The 25071-nt window shown below is 35.6% G+C and overlaps 1 protein-coding gene across 6 annotated transcripts in view; it reads left to right on the forward strand.

Annotated features, from left to right (window-relative positions):
- LOC123708962 (CUGBP Elav-like family member 1) overlaps positions 1-25071 on the forward strand; it is a 201555-nt gene that overhangs the window by 142504 nt on the left and 33980 nt on the right. For 5 of the 6 annotated variants that reach the window (XM_045660015.1, XM_045660014.1, XM_045660011.1 and 2 more), the window contains one exon: positions 17279-17327. In XM_045660015.1, coding sequence (XP_045515971.1) covers positions 17279-17327 — 49 coding nt within the window. Of the gene's footprint in view, positions 1-17278; positions 17328-19708; positions 19950-25071 lie in introns of those variants that run through there. The other variant, XM_045660017.1, reaches the window with a different exon arrangement.

The raw sequence follows: 25071 nt of genomic DNA on the forward strand, positions 1-25071 counted from the left end.
TCACCTCGAAACTGCGAAGCCGGCCTTATTCTTCCTTACTGAGACTCAGATATCCTTCCCGGCTGATACTTCCTACCTCTCCTACCCGGGGTACAAATTGGAACATTCATTTGTGCCGCGGGCGGGAGTTTGCGTGTACGTCAGAGAGGATATCTGTTCTCGTCGCCTCGGGTCGCTTGAAGGAAGGGACCTATCTAGCCTCTGGCTGCGCGTAGACTGCGATGACCATCCGCGATTCTACGCATGCCTGTATAGGTCCCATAGCGGAAATACCGAAACTGAGCGACTCATTGAGCACATCCAAATGGCTACAGATTCTCTGCTCGAAGGGGTTCCTACCGCTGAAATCGTGATACTTGGCGATTTTAACGCTCACCATGCCGATTGGCTCGGTTCGGAAACCACCGATCACGCGGGAAGATCCTTTCACGACTTTGCTTTAGCTTACGACCTGTCACAAATGTTCCCTGCGATTACGCGAATACCAGATGTGGATGGTCATAAACCCTCTTTGTTGGACCTTCTGCTGACCTCACATCCGGAGACCTATCAAGTCTCTGTTGACCCGCCATTGGGTTCATCGGATCATTGTGTGGTCCGGAGTACTGTGCCTACTACGCGCCCTCCTCGGCCCCGTTTTTCGGGTTGTCGTCGTATTTGGCACTATCGGTCAGCAGATTGGGATGGGATGCGGTCTTTCTTTGCGTCCTACCCTTGGGGGCCTATGTGCTTTTCGTCGGAAGCTCCAGATTCCGTCGCTGCCTCTGTCGCTGAAGTGGTTCTGCAGGGCATGGAACTTTTTATTCCATTCTCTGCCGATCGGTGGCAAGTCACAGCCCTGGTTTAAGCGTTCTTGCAAGGCGGCATCGCGTCGAAAGCGAGAATGCTTTAATGCATGGGCGGAAGCGGCGATATCTCGTGATGCCAATACCAGCAAACATAAAAAAGCATATAACTCAGCCTCCAGGTCCTTCAAACGGGAAATCGCTATGGCAAAGTCAGAGCACATCGCCAGATTTGGCGAGAGATTGGCCCAACTCCCTTCTGGGACCCGAGCCTTCTGGTCTCTCGCCATAGCTGTACAAGGGAATTTTTGTCAGCCATCGCTACCACCGCTGCACAGAGAGGATGACTCGCTCGCCCACACTGCGAAGGAGAAGGCCGACCTCTTGGGCTGTCTCTTCGCGTCCACCTCGACTTTGGATGACCGGGGGAGATCACCACCGGCGATTTCGCGGTGTGATAACTCAATGCCGGAAATCACATTCCAGCAACGTGCTGTTCGCAGAGCACTATCTTCCTTGGACATTCATAAGTCGAGCGGGCCGGATGGTATCCCTCCAATTGTGCTGCGTACATGTGCTCCTGAGTTGGCTCCGGTCCTGACGCGCCTTTTCCGGTACCTGTACTCGCTCGGCACTGTCCCGAAGTGCTGGAAGACCGCTTCGATACATCCGATCCCTAAAAAAGGCGATCGCTCTGATCCATCCAACTATCGCCCAATCGCAATAACCTCCTTGTTCTCCAAAATAATGGAATCCATTATTAATGGCCAGCTCTTGAGTTATCTAGAGGGCCACCAGCTGATTAGCGATTATCAGTACGGCTTTCGTCGTGGTCGTTCGGCTGGTGACCTTCTAGTATACCTTACTCATAGATGGGCAGAGGCAATTGAGTCCAAGGGGGAGGCACTAGCGGTTAGTTTGGACATAGCGAAAGCCTTCGATCGGGTGTGGCACAAAGCACTGCTCTCGAAGCTTCCAGCCTACGGGCTTCCTGAGAAATTATGCGACTGGATCTCCAGCTTTCTAGCCGATCGGAGCATCAAGGTCGTCGTCGACGGAGCATGTTCCGACCTTAAACCCGTGAATGCTGGGGTCCCACAAGGCTGTGTTCTGTCCCCGACCCTGTTTCTTCTGCATATCAATGACATGTTGCAACTTAGCAACATTCATTGCTATGCGGACGACAGCACTGGGGATACTCTTTACACTGGCCGGGCAGGTATTTCTCGGCAGTTGTCGATGAGTACCGGAAAAAACTTGTGTCTGAAGTCGAAACTCTACTACGTGGAGTCTCGGACTGGGGTAGACTAAACCTAGTCCAATTTAACCCCAAGTTTGCGCGTTTTCCGCGAAAAAAATACCCTTTGTCGCTACTCCTCTTTTCGAAAACACTCTTCTTGAAGCCACAGCCAGCATCGGAATACTTGGCGTTGACATATCGAACGACGTTCAGTTTCGCGGTCATTTGGAGGGAAAGGCTAAATTAGCCTCCAAAAAGCTTGGTGTGCTCAGCAAGGCGAGACGGTACTTCACTCCGGGCCACCGTTTGCAACTCTATAAAGCGCAAATACGGCCCCACATGGAATACTGTTCTCACCTCTGGGCGGGGGCTCCCCAGTACCAGCTCCTTCCACTTGACCGTATCCAACGAAGAGCGGTTCGAATCGTCGATGACCAATCCCTCTCCGAGCGGCTCGATCCTTTGGCGTTGCGTAGAGATGTGGGGTCACTCTGCATCTTCTACCGCATTTACCATGGAGAGTGTTCAGAGGAGTTGTTCGGATTAATACCTGCAGCTGAGTTTCAGCATCGGACGTCGAGGCAAAATACAAAATTCCACCCGTATCATCTCGACGTCCGACGTTCCACGACTGAGCGTTTCTCAAGGCAATTTTTGCCGCGCACCACCGCTATGTGGAACCAGCTGCCCACTGAAGTATTTCCGAACCAATTCGACTTAGAGTCCTTCAAGAAAAGAGCGTACAAATTCTTAAAAGGCCGGCAACGCACTCGCGAGCCCTCTGGCATTGAGAGTGTCCATGGGCGGCGGTATCACTTAACATCAGGTGAGCCTCCTGCCCGTTTGCCCCCTATTTTATAAAAAAAAAAAAATCATACATAATTTATTTTTAAAAAGTTTAAATAGATTTATAAAATTATTATTTGTATTTGTTACTGACGACATATTCCATTTTTCAACTGTCCAACTTATAATGCTTTAAAAGTTACAATTAATGGAGTAATTAAGATAATTCCTTTACAGTACCTTCGTAAAAAAATGGACTCGGTATTTATAATCAAAATTGATTGACGAAATTTAACGTTGATACGCATTATCGCCGATAAGTCGTATCAAAGACTCTATCCAATAACTCCCTTCAGTAACAAGTTTCATAATTCACAGATTTCAGAACATCTCATCTATATCATAACAAAAGTTTACATTGTCTGCCGTGTAATAGTTTAGTTGCTTAGCATTGTCTCGTTTGTACCCTCTTGAGAACAAAACTGGAGATCCGTTTTGCCCGGAAGATATAATCGGAGTATTAAATTAGTACGGACCGGTTAATCCGGTAAGACTTTTACCGATTCCACCTTTGTTACACCTGCCGGTAAAATTGTTATTTGTAATAACATGGACTTATCCCAAGGGATAATTGCTGGTTTGGTTAAGCCTTTTAGTATTTTTTTTTTAATTCTATATGAATTATTTAATTGCAATCTTTGATGATGCTGCTTTAGCTTTTTATTTATGCTCTAAGCATTGATGACTTGAATTAAATCTTTGAGTATTTCTTGTTTTAGGATTTCTTGTATTTGTGAATGCAGTTGGCGGTTTGTCACGACTCTTTATACTTAAACTTTGGATATGGCACTCAAATGATATTGATTAACAAATTACAACTTTTAATTAGCAAATCAATTATTATAACAACCTGCATGTCTCATGTCCCAAGATCGCCGTTTCGTTCCCATCGAGGTGAAGCTTCATATAACCACAGACTAAAGAATGTTGTTGGCAGAGCTGCGCGATCGCATCGCATCGTCTATTATATAACTTTAAAAATAATATAAACCACAAAAATATAAATTTGGGACCGTTGTGTATTACATACCAAAAAAAATTATCTTAAACTACTATTGGTATTGTACGGCTTCATCCATTACATTCAACCAATGTAATATTTGAATGCGATAATCCTTAAGATTTTAAAAGACTACAGGACCAAAAGCCATAGTGACAAATATTGATCTTAAGGACAATAAAGGAAATCGAAAGGTTGCCCGGCTGCACCTTTGCGCTACATTGTCTTATCCCGCCGTATATCATTTTGACCGCTTCACCCGTACAGGGATAACCGATGGCCCGGGTATATTTTATAGGACCGTTTGGGATGGGAATGTTATTATATTCCCATTACATAAGTTTGTTTAAACGAGTATTTAGTGTATTTGCGAAAAGATAAAAGCTGCTTTAAGGATGAAACTTCAAACAATAACTTATAAGTAGAGTATAGCGTAGGCAACTCACTCAATAATAATAGATAATGTTAATTCCCAATATTAAAAATTAATAGTCAAATTCTCCTTTAATATTAATATATTAATTATAATATAATTAAAGTATTACATTTTATAATTCAATTAAATTCAATTTGATAATTGAATTATAAAGCTGTATGTTTAAATCATTCATAATGATTATGTGTTCGTAAGTCACAACACACCATACAATCATGCGCATTCGGGAGTCCATTATAATATAATCAGCTGAGCCCGGTGTGCTCTGAGCTAAAGAGTAAATCTCAAAGCTCCACCTCTCACAAAGTGACACAGAATGGAACTGTTAATGCGGTCCTTTTTGTCAGTAATATTATGCTCTTTGATAGTAATCTCGAGTCTTTGACTGAAGCAGTTTGCATCATGGAAATTATTAGCCATTCCTGAAACACTAATATAACTTCGGTTATTCTGAACGAATAGAAAGGAATGGGAATGGTATTAAGTATATATATTGAACGAAACATTTTTTATTATGGTGTTTCATATTGGCATCTAAATAATAATAATAAAAAAATATATATATATATATAAAATACCTAGGTAACACTGAAAATGAAATTGAAAAACGGGTTAATGTAGAAAGTTGCCAATACTTTATTGTATTTCGAAGTAATCTCCGTTGCTCTCTACATATCGTCGCATTCGATGGAACCACTAAGAAAAGCAGTGGACGCATTCTTCCTTAGGGGTCTCTTCTATGGCATTTTCGTACGCTTTCACCGCATCTTCAGGGCTCGTAAAGCGAATACCTCGTATGTTATCTTTAGTTTTTGGGTATAAATGAAAATCACAGGGCGCCAAGTCAGGTCCACGTATGTAGGCCCACGAGCAAAGTCATGATAAATCATTGACCGAAAATTTTCTCGCGATAGGTTCATTTTCACGTGTAACAAGATTTTTAGATTTGCCGTCAATTCACAAAAATAAATGACAAATGAATGCAATATACTACATTAGGTTACCAAAGAGCTCTAAAAAGCAATTAGCAATGTTTCTAACAGGCCCAAACATTTTTAGTGTTACCCACGTGGTTGAGTGTAAGTGTAGTGTGACATATCACAGATTATACAGTTGACTGATTACGTAGTTTTGTTAAGAATTAAGGTAAACATCTGCATATGTCTGTTCTCTGCTTAAATAGGTCAGGGACCTTTACATTCAATATGTTAATAGCGATTTAGATAAAATACGTTTACTGAAAACCTTGTCTGAAAACTAAGGGCTGTAAATTTCATTTATTCTCGTTCCGTAGCTACCTAGATTATGCGGCTATAATTATTAGGATGTAAATCCGCTACGAATTGCTACGGCGTAGCCGGAACACGCTACACCGTAGTCGCAACGTCAATGCTTGCTTTGCAAACAGCTTACAAGGATTTCGCGTGACGGTACGATCTACAATAGAATTGTAATGCTTAGACTACTAAACAACTATTAATTAATAATATTTTTGTAAAATGTCTTAGAAAATCTGAACGATGCCTATATCTAATTAATATACATCACATTATAAATATTTGAGTGATTTTACCAAACATTTCTGATGGAAGAATTTTCTTGAATATATATTTCCGATATGTTGCTGATATGCAATGAAATCTCAAAGTATGTGGTCCATGCCTCCAAGATTGTTATATTTAATTTATTTATTTATTTTGTAATCCTACGGCTACCAAAAATTATAATAACAAACAATTACACCAAAAAACATAGCCAGTGATTGAACCTAATATCTACATACAAAAAGGTTCAACAATTTTCAAACAATAAAAAATAATCAATACATTTAACGGAGTGATACCTAATATAGTAAGGGTAAATAGCTTAAACAAGTCAAGGCCTTAATATTGGTAGTTGTCTGTTTGTTGGTGTTCGGGCTGCGCGATACAAAACTGCGTTTTTTAAGAATTTGGATCGGGAGATTTAGAGGCTTGCTTATTATAATTTGTGTGTTAGCGTCTTTCGCATTTCTCATTCTCATCTTCATTACAAGCTACTCATTTTGTTTGGATTATACTCACGGTAAAAAACATTTATACAATAAATTCGTTTAGAATAATAATGATAAGCGACTAGTTAATACTGTTTAATACCGAGCTGGACTAACATGAGGTGCTTAATTCAAATGTATTAATTCGCTAAGCCTCCATTACTATCCTACGGTTGCATAATCTGAGCGTAATATGCGAGCTTAATAAAAGCTCAATACAATTATTGACTCCTAATGTTAACTAACTTTAGCATTTATAATGAAACTTTTAAAAAATATTTAATAAAAAACACAAATTACATTGTACTACGTGGATGCCGATATTTTCAGACCATCACAATACTTTTTAGTTAAAGATTTTAAATGAACGTCTATCAAATTACTTTAATTACAAAAGTCAATGGCTAGTATATGCATTGTCCTATAAATGTGTTATCAAAGCCAGTATAATTTCTTGTAAAAACAAAATCGTTCTCACAATGAATATATTGTTAACAATATTTATTTGGCTTTTTGTTTTCGCTTTTATCCGGTAAAGTGATACTTGCTTCTGCTATTGTATATTCATTCTTTGTCAGACGTAATACCTCACGCGCTTAATTCAATAAACCTAGCTCAACATTAAAATGTGTAATATTCGTAAAACCCACTACTACTACGAATGTCAGCACTATACAAATGTCAAAAGCTTTTAATGCGAATAGTTAGACAAATCATACGCCCTGAATACATTTTACGGAGACAACTTAACGTTCATCGACAGCCCGCCATTATCCTAACTACTCTTACTAGTTACGCCGCGGCAATTTTGTCTAGAACCGGAATTATCTGCAGCCTTCGTGCTAGGAATAGGTCACGTTATGCTAGATGGTTTGCCGGAACACGTATGAGAGAGATATCGCTTCCAATTGCACGCGATTCACATATTATACATATTGAAATCGTGTTCTATCAGCTCATGACTAGTTCCATCTGAGAATATATTACGATACGCTAGATATTTCGTATACTATGTATCGTATTACCGATTCAGGAATCCAATATTGTTGGTGCAATAGATTGCCTAATGCTATAATACAATGTTAAAACAATAGACTTTTGCGAATAAGATTGTTCTGTGTTGCTGCGTCTTATTAACCATTATTCAGTGCTTGGCAATGTTTATCTTTCTAATAGATTATTACTATTATGTAATATACTATTTATTTACTTGAATCTGTACTTTTAAATAGAATCTCTATATCCATGGCTAATCGCTAAAAAACGTTTTTCTGTGTATATCTAAAATACCTTATGACATAAGGTATGTTTTTAAAGCAAAGACCATAATTGTACAAACGTTTATTTTTTATTAAATAGTTTAATCAACAATCAACATTATTATTTAATCAATCAATATTACGACGTTACAAATATTCCGACAAGATGCAACATAGTTTTGTAAGCGAGAGATTTTAAAAATATGTATATAACCTGAACACGCGTATGATTCACATGTTACAGGTTTTATATAATTATGAAATGTAGGAAGGAATGACACGGTTGCAATATTGAACTAACTGGAGTCTTGAGATTAATTAAGTTGCTATTATCTCAAATAGAAAATTTATTATCCAAAAGATGCCTGTAAAAATACAAAAGTAACAGTATTATTAACTTTAACATTTGTTACGATTATCAGTACAATAACTCGCTTTTAATCGCGTCCACGGAAACATATTTCCTTATTCTTCAAGTTTGAATACTGAAGCAGAGGCTGAAGCTTATTGTGATCCTCGGTATCGTGGTGTGCTCTTATACAATAATAAAATATACAATATCCGGTATTATTTCTGAGGACCCGATATAAGAACAGTGTCTCAAGTAAGGAATATATTGAGCAATAAGTTATAATACAATGGATGGCGAAGGCAACATTCTGTTTAACGATACTTTTTGTATTGTCTGGACATTGTGAGATAATACCTACTACTAGGAGCTTTGTTGGTTGCTCCTATAATAGTACTGAGCAAGCATATTTTTTGTTTCATATTTAATATAAACATAACCACCTTTTTTTCTTGTTTTAAAGTTTAAATGGACATGGGTTTACTTCCTAGTAAAGTTTCTCATAATTATATTTTGTAAGAGTTGAAGAGGTCAAACTAAACAGTAGCGGACATTCAAGTACGATTTTTGTTGTATGATGATAAAATTACGGTAATAAATAATTTGGCAGAAACATCTGAATAGCATTATTACTTAAAAACGATAAAATACATTAAACGGCAAATGTAAAAAGTGGAATAGCCGAAATATTACCCCTTACCCGAAACGAGGGCAAGCTCCACTGGCTTTCACGCTTGGAAAACTAATGTAATAAGGACGTACCGATACCGTTTTGCGGCCATGGGAATACTGCGTTAGTTCTGTATTCCCAGAGCTCAACATAAGGTATAATAATGGTTCTAATTCTAAGTATGGAATTAAAATAATCATGCTTCTTTTGTAGGTTATCTTGATAATCGTCCTCTCTTAGCGAGCATTTAAGGCAACTTTTCCTATATATATTATATTTATTTAATGTCTGTTCACTAACAGGCGAACAGATATTTGAGGTAATTATGGACAGCAATTCGCATCAAGTATCACCTGAGAGAAGGAGGATAAATACTGATAGTCTTACCAATATACCTGTATCTCATATCTTTTCTCTCAGACTCTTTTAATCCAATAATAAAGTAAGCGAACGACTTTCCGTCCACTGAAAAACTTATTTTAACCACCGTCGAAACTGCTGATAAACAACACAAATTAATTTTGTAGAAATTATTTTCCTACTTGTAATTCTGCTTCTATGGGAAATGTAAATGTTTGCCGTGGCGACATCTTCTTGAAGCATAAATGCCTTAGCTATTTTACTCGGAGACTCAATTGTACTGACTGAAAACCTGAATGCGTACCTCTTTGTATATGTAATTCAAATTGTTCACAGAATCTCGACCTAGTGTATGATAAACTATATATTCCCAGGACACTCTAGATTGATTGAAATATTCGCCAGATGAGTTATGTGTCATTGAATGTGAAATTAATCGTTAATAGATAATAATTCATGGACGAATTGAAATAGCCAACTGTTTTCATATTTCAATTTAGATAACAAAATTTTGGTATTGATTACAAATCTAAATATTTAACGACTTATAGGTATTAATAATGTCAGCAATAAAGGATTAGGGATATTCATGGTTGCTGTTGAAATGGAATCATAACTATGCATATCACAAATGATTTTTGTATTTTCTTCACTAAGAACACAGAAAACATGGGTTTTAGTTTACTCTTATCTTTATTCTACGCCTATGAACGAATATTCCTTATTATAATAATATAGATAATATAGAATACATATATTCAAATAATTCGATACAGGGCGATCATTCGAATTTCGAATTGGTTTCGGAAAATAATTCCGTTCTTATTACTCCAAATCCTCTTCGACCCTTGTGTTCTATCCAAATTTTTCCATACAATGGTTGGGGGTGCAATAAAATCTATTTACATTCAAGAAAGCACTGCCTCGGCGGCCGTCGTCAAAGAGTTAATAAAAGTAAACCCCGGATTCGCGAACGATGTATTCCCGTTCCAGCTTTTACTGTAATGCCGATGTCGTTTGCCCGAAATGTCTTCTAAACGCTCTAGTAATTTTTGCAAGTGATTCTTTATCTGCGTATTATCACTTAACTATATATTATTATTTAAGCTGTGATAACATAGAAAGACGAATGTTTATTCTCCTGCGCGTTTTGAATCATTTCCCTCTATTAAACACATTCGTAAGGGTGAGTGAATTAAGAATAAAATCTCGTTTTAACTGCCATCTGGTTGCAACCTATAAGTTTTAGATTTACATCGGCACATATTATACAACAAAGTCGTTTTCCTTTGTCTGTGCGCTTCCATCTTTTAACTTTAGCTATCCTGGCTCCCTCTAATGTCACTTGGGCAAGTTTATAATATTTGTTTTTCTGTTTTACCATAAAGTTATATTTTTTTTGTTTTTGTTGTTTAATTATACATTTGCATGCTGACTTAACGTAGCTGATTATGCAGTTTCATGCGATTGCATACTTATTATCCATAGCCAATACTTCAGCCAATACATATTATATAACATTCTCATATTAAATTCATAGGTCCTTTTAACTTAGTCTATGTTACGCTCCTTTGATTTGAGCTTTTGGAAATTTCACCTCTCACCTTTTTAAGGCAAGGCAACTTTGGTAATTATATAATTTTTCGCTTTACCTTTAGTATTACTTTTTCTTCACTAGGGTTGCCTGGAAAAATTCGCTTGATAGTGATAAGGCCGCCCGTGGCATCCCTCATCATTGATCTTACATATTTTATTTGTAATGTAACGATGTTTTAATAAATGAACTTTCAAGTTAGATTATTAAATGATTATGGCGAGGCTAACTCCGTGCGCTCTTTGTCCCATTTAGGAAACTCATAGTTTATTTAAATAGGGCTGGCACAAGCGACGGTGGACATTTAAGTTGGGGATATTGTAGGAATCATTTTTACGGTAAGTTTCGGTACGCGGCTCACGTCCGCTCCTCGCGACGGGTGTATTTGGATTACGGAAGATTTTACAGAATAAAAACTTTGAGGTAGCGCAAAGTTTTAAATCTCAATTCGACTTTATACGTGGGTTGGGATATTGCGTTGCTATATAGTGTAAACTGTCAAGAAACTATCTGAAATTAATGTCTTTTATTATTGAACATTACTCATTGCTTATGAATTTAAAAAAAAGGTGGCAGAACATATGTTACAAATGAAATAAAAGCAAACTTATGATTAGAGAAAAATAGTATAAATATCAAATTATTACATTTTTAACTACGTTACATCATAAAGCACGGAAGAGCTGGACACGAAAATACATCCCCTAGTGTGCAGTCAGTCGAATAAAAGAGTTTACGTCAAACTTTTGAAGTTGATTCGGGACATGCTCTATTAGTTTGCTGAGTTTCTCCCGCTTCTCATCAGTTCGGAGGTCGCCGGCAGTCCCTCGAAAATAAACAGGGATCACGGGGATTTTCGCAATTACACTCAGAGTGCCATGTGAACGAATCATCTAGTTCCCAGTGTGTTTGCTAATGAAAGCATGTCTGTCTGTCTCAGTTTGATTTGATTGCCAAAATTTCTGTTAAAACTCAAATAGTTTTAAATATAACGTTTTTAATGGATGTAAATCAGACAAAATCCCTTTTTATTGTTTTCTTGATGCATAAACAAACAAAATTGTAACTCTACTGGTGTATAAACAAACCTAAAATATATTTTAGCAGCTTGTCTGAAAGATGCGAAGTATTGGGTCACTTACACCATGCTAGTATGTTCGCCACTTTTGGGCGAGAGCGTGCCAAAAAATTTTTGCGTGCGGAATAGGTACAAAAATAAACTAGATGTACGCCGTTACTTTTTGGCGAATAACATCAAGATTTGAGTGCTTGCGGTTTACTTACGACGCGATAAAATGTTATGTTACTCATACTTACTGTTTTCAGTGGGTTTCCGAGATATTCTTTGAAAGTACCCAATGTATTACCGCTACTTACGTTAAGTAAGACAAAAGGTTCTTGAAATAAAATTAAACTTCAATCAACTTAATATTATGTCGCTTGGTCTAATGTAAATATTGGTGTAGCAGTTCATTTTTATTATACCAAATGGCAAATCGTACAAATACGAACTTTAGAATCTAAAAAAAACAAAGAGAATGCCTAAAATAATTTTAAAAGTTTAGTGTCATATGAATTCTATGATTAAAATATACGTAAAACATACACAAAGCCGCAAAGAAAATCCCATTAGCCCGAAAAGCAGGAACAGTAAAAAGTGTAAAATGTCGAGGGAAATCATTGGAGTCGCTGTTTCCCGTTTTATTTGCCCCGGCAAGGAATGAGGCCGTGATCAAGTATTCTCACTCTGGTTATAGTCTAGTGTTACAGTGGCGAAAATTGTTAAATATCATTAGATAATGAGTCGTTGGACCACCTGCTTACATGCGGTAAAAACAGTCAGGGAAATTTTAGACATTGTAGAAATTGATTGATGTAACATTTGTTTTTTTACACACGGAACATCTGCTATAAATTTCCTCTACTTCTCATAAATTATTTAAAATAAAACATTGGCACAACCTTTGTCGATCTGGGCCCCAGATTTCTATCTGTTTCATGATTATTTGTTAATAGGCATGTCGGTGAACAGCCTCCTATGCCTGACACATGCCAACAACTCAGGGATGAGAGTCGCACGAAGTCGCACTGAAGCCACCTGGCAAACACTTTAAATTATTTTTTTTATTACTTTTAATAGGCGGCGTGGAACGTAAAGCGGAATTTATAGCATTTCACTGCAAATTCAATAGACTATAGAGTAACTGAATAATAGGAGAGGTGAATCTCGTTGAAACAATCATTTGGCCGCTGAAGCCGGGTCAAGAGTCATTATGTCACCCGTGTGACACTCTCGTGATTTTTTTATTCAAATAGATGAGTAATACCAGTGTAGTATCTGGTATGTGGTACATCGACATACGAGTTTAATTCGTTCCTTAACATAATATTGTTTGAGCATGACCTTTCTCGAACCTCAAAGCAATTTTCCCCATTGAAATTAATTGAAATGCCATTAATCCGATCCAGCTTTCAAAACACCACCTCAGTTGCTTTTGTTAAGTGTTTGAATAATAAAATGATTTCACGCTTTAGTCATCATCTTCTTTGGTCTTCATGGTTATAAAAATAAATGTGAAAATGAAAATGTACAAAAAGCAAGTAACGCGAACCAACCTTATCAAAAATGCTTCGAGACAGGTGGGAGAAACTGTTAGTGTGTGTTAAGTGAGCGATTTTTAAATATTGATCGCTCGGCTGCTTGTATCTCAAAACACTCGTATTTCGAGGTACCACTGTATTTATATATAAATCGTCATAACTGAAAATCCTATTATTTCCCAAGCAGATTAAGGGTCAGATCAAACGACTTAATAAAGGCAAAAATGTTGGACTTATAAACCGCTGAAGATGGAGAATAAAGGTGGACATCGATTTAACAACCAATCTTTGAAGGGTTCATTTAAAAGACCTTTTAGGCTTATTTCACGGTTGAGTAGATGTAAAAGTGGTATTAATTTTTCCGTAAAAAACCGTTAATACAAAGGAGATGCTGGGAAATTTGATTTTTCGGTTTTTTATTTGAACTCACTGTTATTAATACTGAAATTTAATATTTTTTGACTAAAGAAACGTGGGCAAATGTTTTGTGGAAGATTTGAAACGATGTCACGAAATATAAATTAAATAATTAATAAAGAGAAAACCCGTTTTATTTCACTAATACAGATAATACTTATACTATACTATATTATATTGTAATTATTTCTGATAGCGTAACAGTAATTATACAAGTTATAACCAAATGGTCACTCGACATTGATCCGTATTTGTACGCGGAATTAACATTCCCGTACATGTCCGACGTTCATAGTTCCGTTCGCTCGTGACAGTTTTACTAATCACGCGTCGCCTTTGTTCGACTCGAGAGTCGTCTATTGAGCTTAATATCGATTGTTACTGTTGCAAGTGCCAACTGTTTCATCTTTGGGACTCTGTATATTTATTCTTACTTAATTTATACTTATTTGCATAATATAGACATTATGACAGCGCTACTTTAATTGTGCATTTTTCAGTTAACGAAGTCATCACATTTAAATTTAATGTATATGAATATCAGTTACATATGATAAAACACTATATTTTCGCTCATTTGTGATCTCTTATACTGAAAGTACAGAGATATTTAACCTTTGTAAGACCCGCCTCACACTAATCGTGTTAATGAGTGTGTAGAGACCCAGGTTCATTTATCGCAAGCAGCGCTCTCAATCTCGCCTTCAGTAATGGCGCATCCAAGGCGACTCTGATTAGAGCGTGACGTGACAAATTGTACACTTTGTACAGTGTTTGTCCACGCCGGCCGAGTGATTGATGATCATCTGGGCCCTAATTAGATAAGGAATACGCTTTATGAGATTCGGGCTATTCGCGCGAGATTCATGAATCAACTTATCCGGTAATGATCTGAAAGTATTTCGGGTCAGGGCATCGTTTACAAACATTACTAGTTTGCTATTTACCGAATTTGGTGCTAATCACCCTTAACTATTTTCAAGACAGTCTGTTATATAGCTTCTCGACTTAAGAAAAATACAGATTTCCGAGCGGCTTGATCCATTGGCGTGTTGCGCAGAGATGTGGGGTGTCCTTGCATCTTCTACCGTATTTACCAACGAGAGGATTCAGAATAGTTGTTCGGATTATTACCTGCAGCTAAGTCTAATCATCAAATGTCGAGGCAGGATATGAAATTACGAACACATCACCTCGACGTCCATCGTTTTATAACTGAAAGTTATTTAAGGCACTTTTTTCCGCGCACCACCACTATGGAGAACCAGTTGCCTACTGAAGTATTTCTGAACCGATCCGACTAGATACGAGGCAACACGTGCAAGTCCTCTGGTATAGTGTTAATGGGAGAAGGTATCACTTAGTGTCAGATGAGCCTGCTGTTCTATAAAAAAAACTTTGTATGTTTATCAGTTAGAACCAAGCTTGAAACTGGACGTAATTAACCTCTTTGTGACATATGTAGTGCTGTTCTGATATGGACTTTATACTACCCGTTTAAATCGGAAAGGAACATACATGTGTTCATAGCACTACAAATTCATATTCGCCTCAACCTCTGGTGTAATGAAGTGAAACTAAGTTGAAAGTTGTCGGCATCAAATTTAAAGGGGTTTGTTTATAAGGGCTCGAGTGTTGAGCTTTGAGAGCCGCGATAGTTGTGATTATTAGATTTTGTTGTTAAGCAGACTATCACGTTACGCGATAACTTTGTGTATTATCTAGCCTGCTCTGTGGATTTTAATTAGTGAAGAGTATAATATAATGAAACATGAGTACGCGTGAGTGTGCGGTGTAACGTGGCGAACTCGAGTTTTCTATCTAAATTAACACAAGTGTTTTTAACAATATTATAACAGTTTTAATAATATACAACGCTATTATGCAAATTTTAACTATGCTGAGCAATAATTTGTGGTAAATTTAAAAAAAATGTAATTTTTGTAGTATAAGTCCCATTGATAAACCAAAAGATGACGATGCAGTAGTTATTACATTACATTGAAGCTTGTTTTATGTCATAGATTTTATTAATATTTGTTCTTAATGTAATAGAAGGCAAACGGGCAGGAGGCTTATCGGATGTTAAGTGATACCGCCGCCCATGGCCTCACTATTGCCAGAAGGCTCGCAAGGCTCTTTTCTTAAAGGACCCTTTTCCGAATATATATGGAAAAAAGTAATTGGGCGACCTATCATAATTCTACGTAGACCCAGATAAATTTAATTTAATGTTATACTCAGTTGACTTAACTGTACAGTGTACGGTCTTGTGTTGACCGGCATATGACAAGGGATCACTCAACGCGTCTATGAAAATAACCACGTCACGCCTTGGAGTTGGGTCACTGCATCTATAAGCGTTGACTGACTCAAGCTGAAAATATACGTAGGAACAATAGTTGCACGCCGCTACTTATTTTACGGAAATGTTGAACCACAGACGAAAAAAGTATATAGTAGTATATATTTTAATTCTAGAACTGCTTGCTTCCAATTGTGTTATGCCTTTTAAATTTAGAAGAAAAGTGTGATAATAATAACTACCGTTCTTTATTACTTAGAACGCAAAAACTAGAACAATTCCTTAAATAAAATTAGTCATTTCGAATCATAGAAGATTTGGAGGCGGTATGAAAATACGGTTAAATTTAAAAAAATATTTACCTTACTGCTGCTGAAATATAATTTTTTTGTAGTTTTGTTTCAATCTTCCATTTATTTTACGATCCATATTACGTTCCTGAAACAGATATCGGGTCTGGCAGATATTGCAATGATTTTAGAGATAAAAGCGTTATTTTTGTTCTGCGGAACTATAAATCCAGGCTACATCGAAAAATGGCATAACGAAAACCAGCTCTGTTAAAAATTACAATTTATCATTTGTAGTGATTTATCTTTTATTGATTGTTATAAAATTGATTTGACAGATTTTACATATTTTTATTAGTTAGATACAGAAATGGCGGATACATTTTTTTTTTTGTAAAATATATTATTAGAGACAAAATAATAATTGAAAATGAGTTCATATTATAACAAGTACTTAAGGACATATTTAACAATACTCTTGTTACGTTAAGTGTCGATCGAGTCGATGACAAACAAAACATAAATTATTTAGTAAATTCTCCGTTTGAAAATATGCTGATATGGGGCCAGACCCATTATGAAATACAAAGTACAGAAAAGCTTTATATACTGTTACAGCTAAGATTTAACAATATAAGTCTATGCAATAGATAGCCTCACAGTGTTTACAAATAATTAAAATAGTTTCAACTGTTTGTCCGTGCACCGAACACATTGTGTAAATAATTATTATTGGGAGCATTAATTAAACTGACGCGACGCGACGATCGATATGTTTTGTTTGTGTTGGCTATAGGCGGTAATAATTTGAAAGAAAATATGGATTTTAGAATTTGATGTGATTCCATGTAATGCTTGGTTTCATAAGAGTCGTCTTTGGTAAAATAATTAATGAAAAATTATTCGATCAATTAAACCCAAATGGAATGATTAAGTCACTAATGACGGTTATAATGTTACTTTTGAATTAAAAAAAATACTTTTTTTACTTGATTTACCCTTAACTTGAGAATTATTTCTTACGTTTAAATATATTTTACAATAGTTAGTTGCCTCAATTGCACAAATTTATATCATTTTTATTTCCCTTTCAGATGCACCATCCGATTCAAATGAAGCCGGCTGACAGTGAAAATAGAAATGGTAAGTGAAACTTTTCATTATTTCTGTTTAGTTTTGATGGTTCAACTGCCATAAAACGCCTAAGATAAAATTTACACACAGAAATTTTAAGTAGCTTAAAATCGAAATGAAATATCATTTATTCCAGTAGATGGTAACAGGCTGGATTGTAATATAGATATGTCTCTATATGTACTTTACTGCCAGTTTTCAAATCAAGAATGCAGAACGGAAGAGAAGAACTAACAAGCAACTCCTTTTAATGTTTTATCTTTGAAGTTTAGTTTAATTTACAATGGTTTTGTTAAATTTGGTAATTCCAAGCCATTTAATATTGAATTACAATTAATTTGATGCAATTTAAAATCACTTACGATAGGCTAGTTGTCATTATCAGAGGTCGTTTATAACTAATTTGACTAATTGAGCACTTGAACGCTCATTATGAGCAATATTGTCAGTAGTTATAAGTACTTGATTGTGCACTTGAAAATTATTATTTAATTTGTATTAAAATATTAAAAAAACTATAACTGCCATAAAAAATAGACGACGTTTGCGCATGAATTATAGGGAAAATAGTACTTCGATGTGGCATACGCTTTTTAAAAATGGTCATTTTCTTAACTCTCTCATTCTATTTGCATATGAGGTAAAACAATCGACGCAAAATGTATGTTAGCTCTATAAACTAAACCAACCGTCTATCTATATAAAACATGGTAAAAACTAAGTAATCTTAGGTGACAGAATTTATCGAGGTCAAACAATTATTTATTGTTTAGCATACATAGAGCTCAAACAAGTCTGTCTCACACTTAAGTCAGCTCTGTCCTACAGTAGTCTATGTCTAAATGGCATGAGCAATCGATTGTTCGCCTCGTCCACGTCATATAGGCTCACAGCGAGTGCGGCGCACGTGTGTGGATATACAACTAGACAATCTTTGCATTCCATTTATAAAGGCCACCATACATAATGCATTAATAAATTGCAAACATAATGCATTTTTTTTTGAAGTTATAATTCTGTTGGCGCGTTAGGGAAAGATGATGAGAGTAAGATTTTACGATGCGCGCGCACGCCGTCACAAAAAACCGACACCCTGAAGTTAGCGATAGTCCACAATGTTAAATCAAAATAATCAAAAGTCAACATAAATTTTTTGATAAGATTTTTATCCTGTTACGCCAAAGAAGTATAACTTCTAACGCGTGTACATAAGTACACACATGTTTTTTTTTTAATTAAGTAAATTTTATGCTCAAAAGAGTCACAATCTCACGTTCGTTATAAATAAATAATCATAAGCCTTGGCTATTCATATGTTTAAATGCTTACTAATTAGACTTTTAAATATATAAACACTTACTAACCTTGTTAAATTATATGTTGATATTAATCTACCTACCTAATCAAATGCATGTTTTCTTTCTTCCCGCTTCTTCAGCTTCCTTTTATATTTTGTGTATATAAAGATACTATATACGCGTATATAGATATAACATTATTAAAAGACTCATTCATTATGACTTAATTAGTTAATGGTTGGTTGAAAATTACATTGCTGTAAATGGGTTTTAGGTTACGTAATGTCTATAATTTGTAAAATAATATTAAATAATTCAATATTATTAAATTTGATAAAAGTAAATAAAATTCCTGCTTAAGGTAAAATACATTGTGGTGTTGTGGGTAGTTCTACTTTAGTGTATGTATGTGTGATCTCCACGCGTTATTCCGGCCTTAAACAAACAAACGTCGGCACTTCTCAGCGCGGCACGTTTTTATGCAATTATTAAACGTTTGAAGTAATTAATTATGATAACAAGTGCGTGACTCTGGCGAGGTCTCTTTACCTTCTCGAGGTGCAATTTTTATGACCATTATAATTGGTTCATTTGGAAATTTAAATATTTACGCCTTATGTGGAGCGTTACGAAATTATTCTTGATTTTTATTTCTATTGTTTGTGAGTTGGCTTTATTCTTTCTGCAGGTTTATTTATTTGATTTAGTGGTTACGGCTGAACCATTGTTCCCCACACATTTTGCTTTGTACAATATGACTTTTGTTGTCTCTTTAATACATTGCACTGGTACTTGACAGTATATGTAAGTAATAAATATAATCTCAGATCTAAAATTTCTTAATTTTGATATATTTCCGAAGAAATCCAAAATTAAATTTTATTACTTTTTGAAAATGGTGTTGCGACCATTTCTGAATTGACTGATGCCTTAATGCCACATAATCCATTCGTCTGTCGTATAAACAATATTGAAGACACATTGTCTTCTGTATGTGGAATACGGTACCGTGACGTGCACAGGACGGAGTTCATTAGTGGGAGGTGTGGGGGGAGCAGCAGAGTGACACGAGCCCACGAATAATGACTGATCGTCCGTCAACGCACGCGCACCTATAGTCTTTTATACACGTCTTTAGTAGTGTCGCGTCCGCGGTTCAATGCAGACGTGCAATGTGGCGGTGAGTGCTTGTGAGGTTGTGTTGTGAAGTGAAGGATGCGTGGAGAGGCGGCCGGGGCCCGCGGCAAGGGAGCCAAGTCGGGCTCCAACTATCCGGCCATCAGCGCTGCGTATTGGCTGCCGCCATCTAATCCCACCCCCTACCATGTACCAGGTTCGATGTTCGCTTATCACTCTACTAAATACGAAACTCAGTCCCTTATCACCAAATTGGTGTACAAGTCGGCAATAGCCTTCATTTTCATTTAATTTTCATGTCTTTCAGGATTTTAATTGAAGTGAGACAACACCATGGGGACGAATTAGAAACATCAATGTTATTGTAAATCAGTGTCGTTTCATATTACGCTTGTTTGTTTGCAATTGTTTCCGATTGATCATTACATAGAGGCTGACGCATCGGTTTTTCGTGTCAATACAGCACGATGAGTTAACCTAAATATATTTATGTAAATGTAAGATATCCACATTGTCAATGTGCTAATGAGACCTCACGAACTTGGCAAACGTTGTATTGCGCAAGGTTTTTCTTAATTTTCAGCTGAATTATCCTTATTATAACCACAACGAATTGCGCTACACTTTTTTAAATAAATTCTTTAGCGCCATTGACCGAGATTAATACTGAAAAACAATAGACTTAAGCGGTGTCGTAACAAACTTGGCTAAAGATTATTTCACAGGTCGATGTGAAATTTTAACGGTGCATTTGCAGATATTATTCAGTATTTTATGGCATATTAATTTAGAACTTTATTGCGACACATTAAGGAGTATTTTGTGTGAAGTATGAATGGCATATGTGCCTTATCGCGGGGAAATAACACGAGTAAAGCTAGGTATGCTAAGTGAGACGATACAGGCGTTTTATAGGTCAATTTTGCAGGTTAGAGTTATTCGCACCGTGTTAAATTAACAAACATTTTATTGTAGACAACGTATCAAACTTTTGTCAAAGAAATCTAGACAATTTTATCAAAATTCATCGTGTTGACTTCTTATTTAAAAAAACTACATTTAACATACATACAGTCGTAAAGAGCGGTTAAACTTTTATTAATAACTGCAAAAATATAATATAAATAAAATTATTAATACCACAACGAAATAGAAAATTATGGAAACTTGTTGTTCATAAGTACCCCTCAATATTTGGATCGATTGTAGTAACCATCTCAAATGTTTATTTGTTCTGTTTATTACATAAACACTTCTAGTATCATCTAAGTAACAATGTAACAAGTAAATTAACTGGGCGATAATAGAATGTATTACTCATATTTATGTAACAATAGCTATGTATTTAATTCTTGATTACCTATAACTCTCTTACTTAACTTAGATCTCGTAAGACATAGATGTTCCGATTAATTAATTATATATTTTTTAAAACAACAATCCTAAATATTTTAAAATAATTGATATATGGCCAATCCTCGTGACTTCAACAGTCAAAAAGTCAAATTGTTTACTTCAATTAAAAAGCCTATTTAAAAGGCACGGTTTGAAAATCATAATTACAAATAAAAATAAAAAATAACTCTAGATGGACCCCTTCCAAAAGGTAGTTGAGAAGTCATATGGAGAAAAATGGGAACTTCATACTTAATCTTTTTGATATTTATATATAAAGACCAAGTACCTGGAACAAAAGAACTATTATACTGAAATAAAATAGGTGCTAATGTTATAAAACACAATGCAGCAGATAACTATATTATTATGTAGATACATGGTGCTCATTTATTCACAAATATTGCAACTGTAGATTCCTCTAGAATATAAACCTATATGACTAGATTAGCATCAAGGTGATTTATTTGATTTTTCCTTGGGGGTATTGGGAAGATACGAAACTTGGGTTTTGTAATTCTAGTATAAAAGCATGTCTTATAATGACATTTATGAAATTCATTAGGATTTAAAAACAATCATTGTTACAATATATCTGTTGAATATGTTTTAAAGTGATTGTATATAAATATACTTTTTTATCTGTTGTATTATTTATGAAAAAGTAAAAGTATATAAATATTACTAGAGCATGTAATAAAAGCATTTTATTATACTTTACCGAATAAATTGTTATTGAGAAAAGTGTAACAGTAATACCAATTAACAGACACAATATTGGCAAGTGCAGTAGGATAACATAATAACAAATTTATCTTATCCGGGTCTATAAATTTGTCGTTCTGTGGAAGACTGCGACCAAAGACTAAAATACATTCTATTTTGTTTCCTCGTTTTGCATTATCCTCTTGTTAAATGTAGCCAACTAACGAAGTGTTACGAACTTCAATTTTATTCATTAATAAATCTAATGAACATCCTAGAAAAGTAATCATTACCCTTTTAACACCAGCAGGTGCTACATCCTATTTAGGTGAGGACCTCAAGATTTCTAATCAGTTTCATGATAATTTATTTTTATTATTTGACAAGTAGGTAATCAGCCTCGTGTTAACTCACGGAAGCCGTTTTCCTTACCATATTTTCCTTCACAGCTCGAGCTAATGTTAAATGCGGACATAGACAAAGTCCATAGATGCATTCAAGGATCGAATCTACCACGTCAGGGATGAGAGTAGCACACTGAAGCCACGCTGCTCTATTTTCCTTTTAATCTAAATTAATAATTTCGGCGATGATTGCTTGCGCAAGGAAAATACTTTTAAAAGTTAAATTGCCTATCCGAAGTTTTTTTAAACAAAAATGTTGCATTTGTTTTAGTTCTACTTAGTTTTTCGTAACTACCGCCACAACCGAAATATATATTTGTGATTATCCGAGTGACAAAGTGAGGACCTCGCTTATCGTATTGAATAAACAGTGCGCACACAACTGAGTTACGCAGGCGGTTTATTATTACGAAGAAGGAACGTAATTTAATCTGTTGTATAATAGAGTAGATACTGAAGTGCACCTGTGTCATCAAAAGCCTCAAAGGCTGTTGTCTTATCGTCGCTGGGGTGAGGCCTTATGCACTCCAGTTTATGAGATAAAATGATGATACCAATGAGAGGGCGCCGTGTTGACAGCTCGTGTTTTGTATGTTTAGGGAAATTTAAATTAAACTTTTTCAACGCATATAAATGAGAATTTGCATAACATATTAAGACGTTTCGAATGCCATATATCAGTCGAGGTTAGGATCAGAATAGTATTGACAAACTGGCAGCCTGGTTCGTGTGCGCGCACTTCTTAACTCTGACGTCGTACGTCTTGTGTCGTTATATGTATAATCAATAAAGGACAAAGAAAAAAAAACACCGTGTCTTCTGACGTTTATCCCATGGTCCATTACCATACTGGGACTTGATCATCAGCCATTTGTTTATTGAAATTTACTTCATTTGAGAGTTAAGTAATTAGTAATTAGTAATTCTAATATAGATTACAATTAGAAAACTTTGTAATTTTATTAAATTGAAACAAAAAAACACGAAAAATAAAAACCTATGAGCTCAATGCAATAAACTCCCAAATAGCTTAAAAATGTACGCGATACATTCTCTATACAGGGGATGTCCGTTAGTGACAATAACCCGCGTTGTCAATAATATTATGAATCAAAGAGTATTTGTTTATAAATCTTGTAAACAAACAGTGGTCTGTGTTTCGAATACCAACTTCAAATTTTTATCTTACATTTGCTATTTGAAATTTATCTTAACAGTTAAATGTAATAAGGTATTAGTAATTAAGACAACAGCAAATAGATAAACAGTCAAACCTGAGCTAGTGACACCTGGGTAAGCGAGAAAACTCTACCGGGTCCTGTCAGTTTGCCCTTCTAACTCTCTATGAGAGAGAAACATGAAACCTGTATAATTGACAGTAATTTTTCACGCAAGAACCTCTATAAGTGAGATTGATTCTTGCCTATACCTCAGTAAACGACAATTAAACGACAATTAAAATTTATCTTTTGCTATATATTACATATTCTTAAATTTTGGGGGACTCTTATTTAATCAATCCTAATATGCATCTGTTATTGTTTTATGTAATTCTGTAAGCAGAAACTCGGGTTAGTGAGAAACTGTATATAAATAAATTATTTTATGCTATCGCTACGACTTTTAGTTAACGCAAGTGGTATGTATAAGATATACCTTGGTTCGATTCTCACCTACAATCATGCACTATCAGTCATAACTTGAAACAGATATCATATAATCACATAATTTGTGTCTTTATATGTTCTTTATGTAATTTTGTTTTTTCTAATGTTTGTTTCTTGTTTAGTCTGAATTGATAGTTAGATTAGTTATGCGTTTTTGTCGAATTAAGGTAACCTGCTTGGACTGGATTGTGCTTTTCATAAATACAAAAATATTTATAAAAATCGTTTCTCGATCCGCACACATCGCATTTTTCTTATCATAACCTAGAAGTTAAAGCATATGTAAAAGATTTGTGAATTTTTCCATCAAGGGTATAGTGCACACTGCACGTGCAGCATATATATCACTGTAAATTTGATGGTTATCAAATGCGCGCGCGCAGTTTTACAAGTGCCACCAGCTTACGTAAGCTGCGGGCGTACCGGCCTTGAAGTACCGTTGTATTTTAAGAGAAATTTGGTGATTTTACCTCTATTTGCTCATAAACACAAATTAAGAGGCCTTCATTTTCTCGTAATGACTGCTTCAAAATTGATAAATAAAGTAAATGATGAAAGATGTTTGATTGTCTTGTTGGTAGTAAAAAAATAATTTTATAAATACATGCCAATACATAAATTATCTGAGATGTTGTCTACGAGTTTTAAATTTCGTGTATTAAAAGGGCCACTATTGTTACAACATTAGCATTACTATGAAACACGACCAAACTTATTATCTGCTGTTGTATATGCACCATTTTAATATCGCTCTATTGCATACTTACTTCGTGTTCATAACGTTGATAAGCTAACACCTATGCTCTATAAATATTATTAGAGCTACTAACTAAAACTCAACTTTAAAATACTATATTTTCAACCAGTTTGGCTGATTTCGAATCGTATGAGCAATAGATTTTAAACTCTGTCTAGCGAGTTGCATAAATAACAAACGAGCTAAAATTTCCTCTCGCAACGATCCTAGTGGTATCCTCTGTAATGTGCTCTCCATAGTTCAAGTTAACCGGCCAACATTAATTTCACTTAGCGGTACAACGCTCGCTCTCAATTGCATCTTGCTTGTTACGCGCAAACTCAGCGAGCCGTGAAAATGTTACAGTTTAGCTGAAGTAAATTGTCGCCGTTACGCGTTGCGTTATTGTAC

The sequence above is a fragment of the Pieris brassicae genome, chromosome 4 (assembly GCF_905147105.1).
Source record: "Pieris brassicae chromosome 4, ilPieBrab1.1, whole genome shotgun sequence".
NCBI classification, from domain to species: domain Eukaryota; kingdom Metazoa; phylum Arthropoda; class Insecta; order Lepidoptera; family Pieridae; genus Pieris; species Pieris brassicae.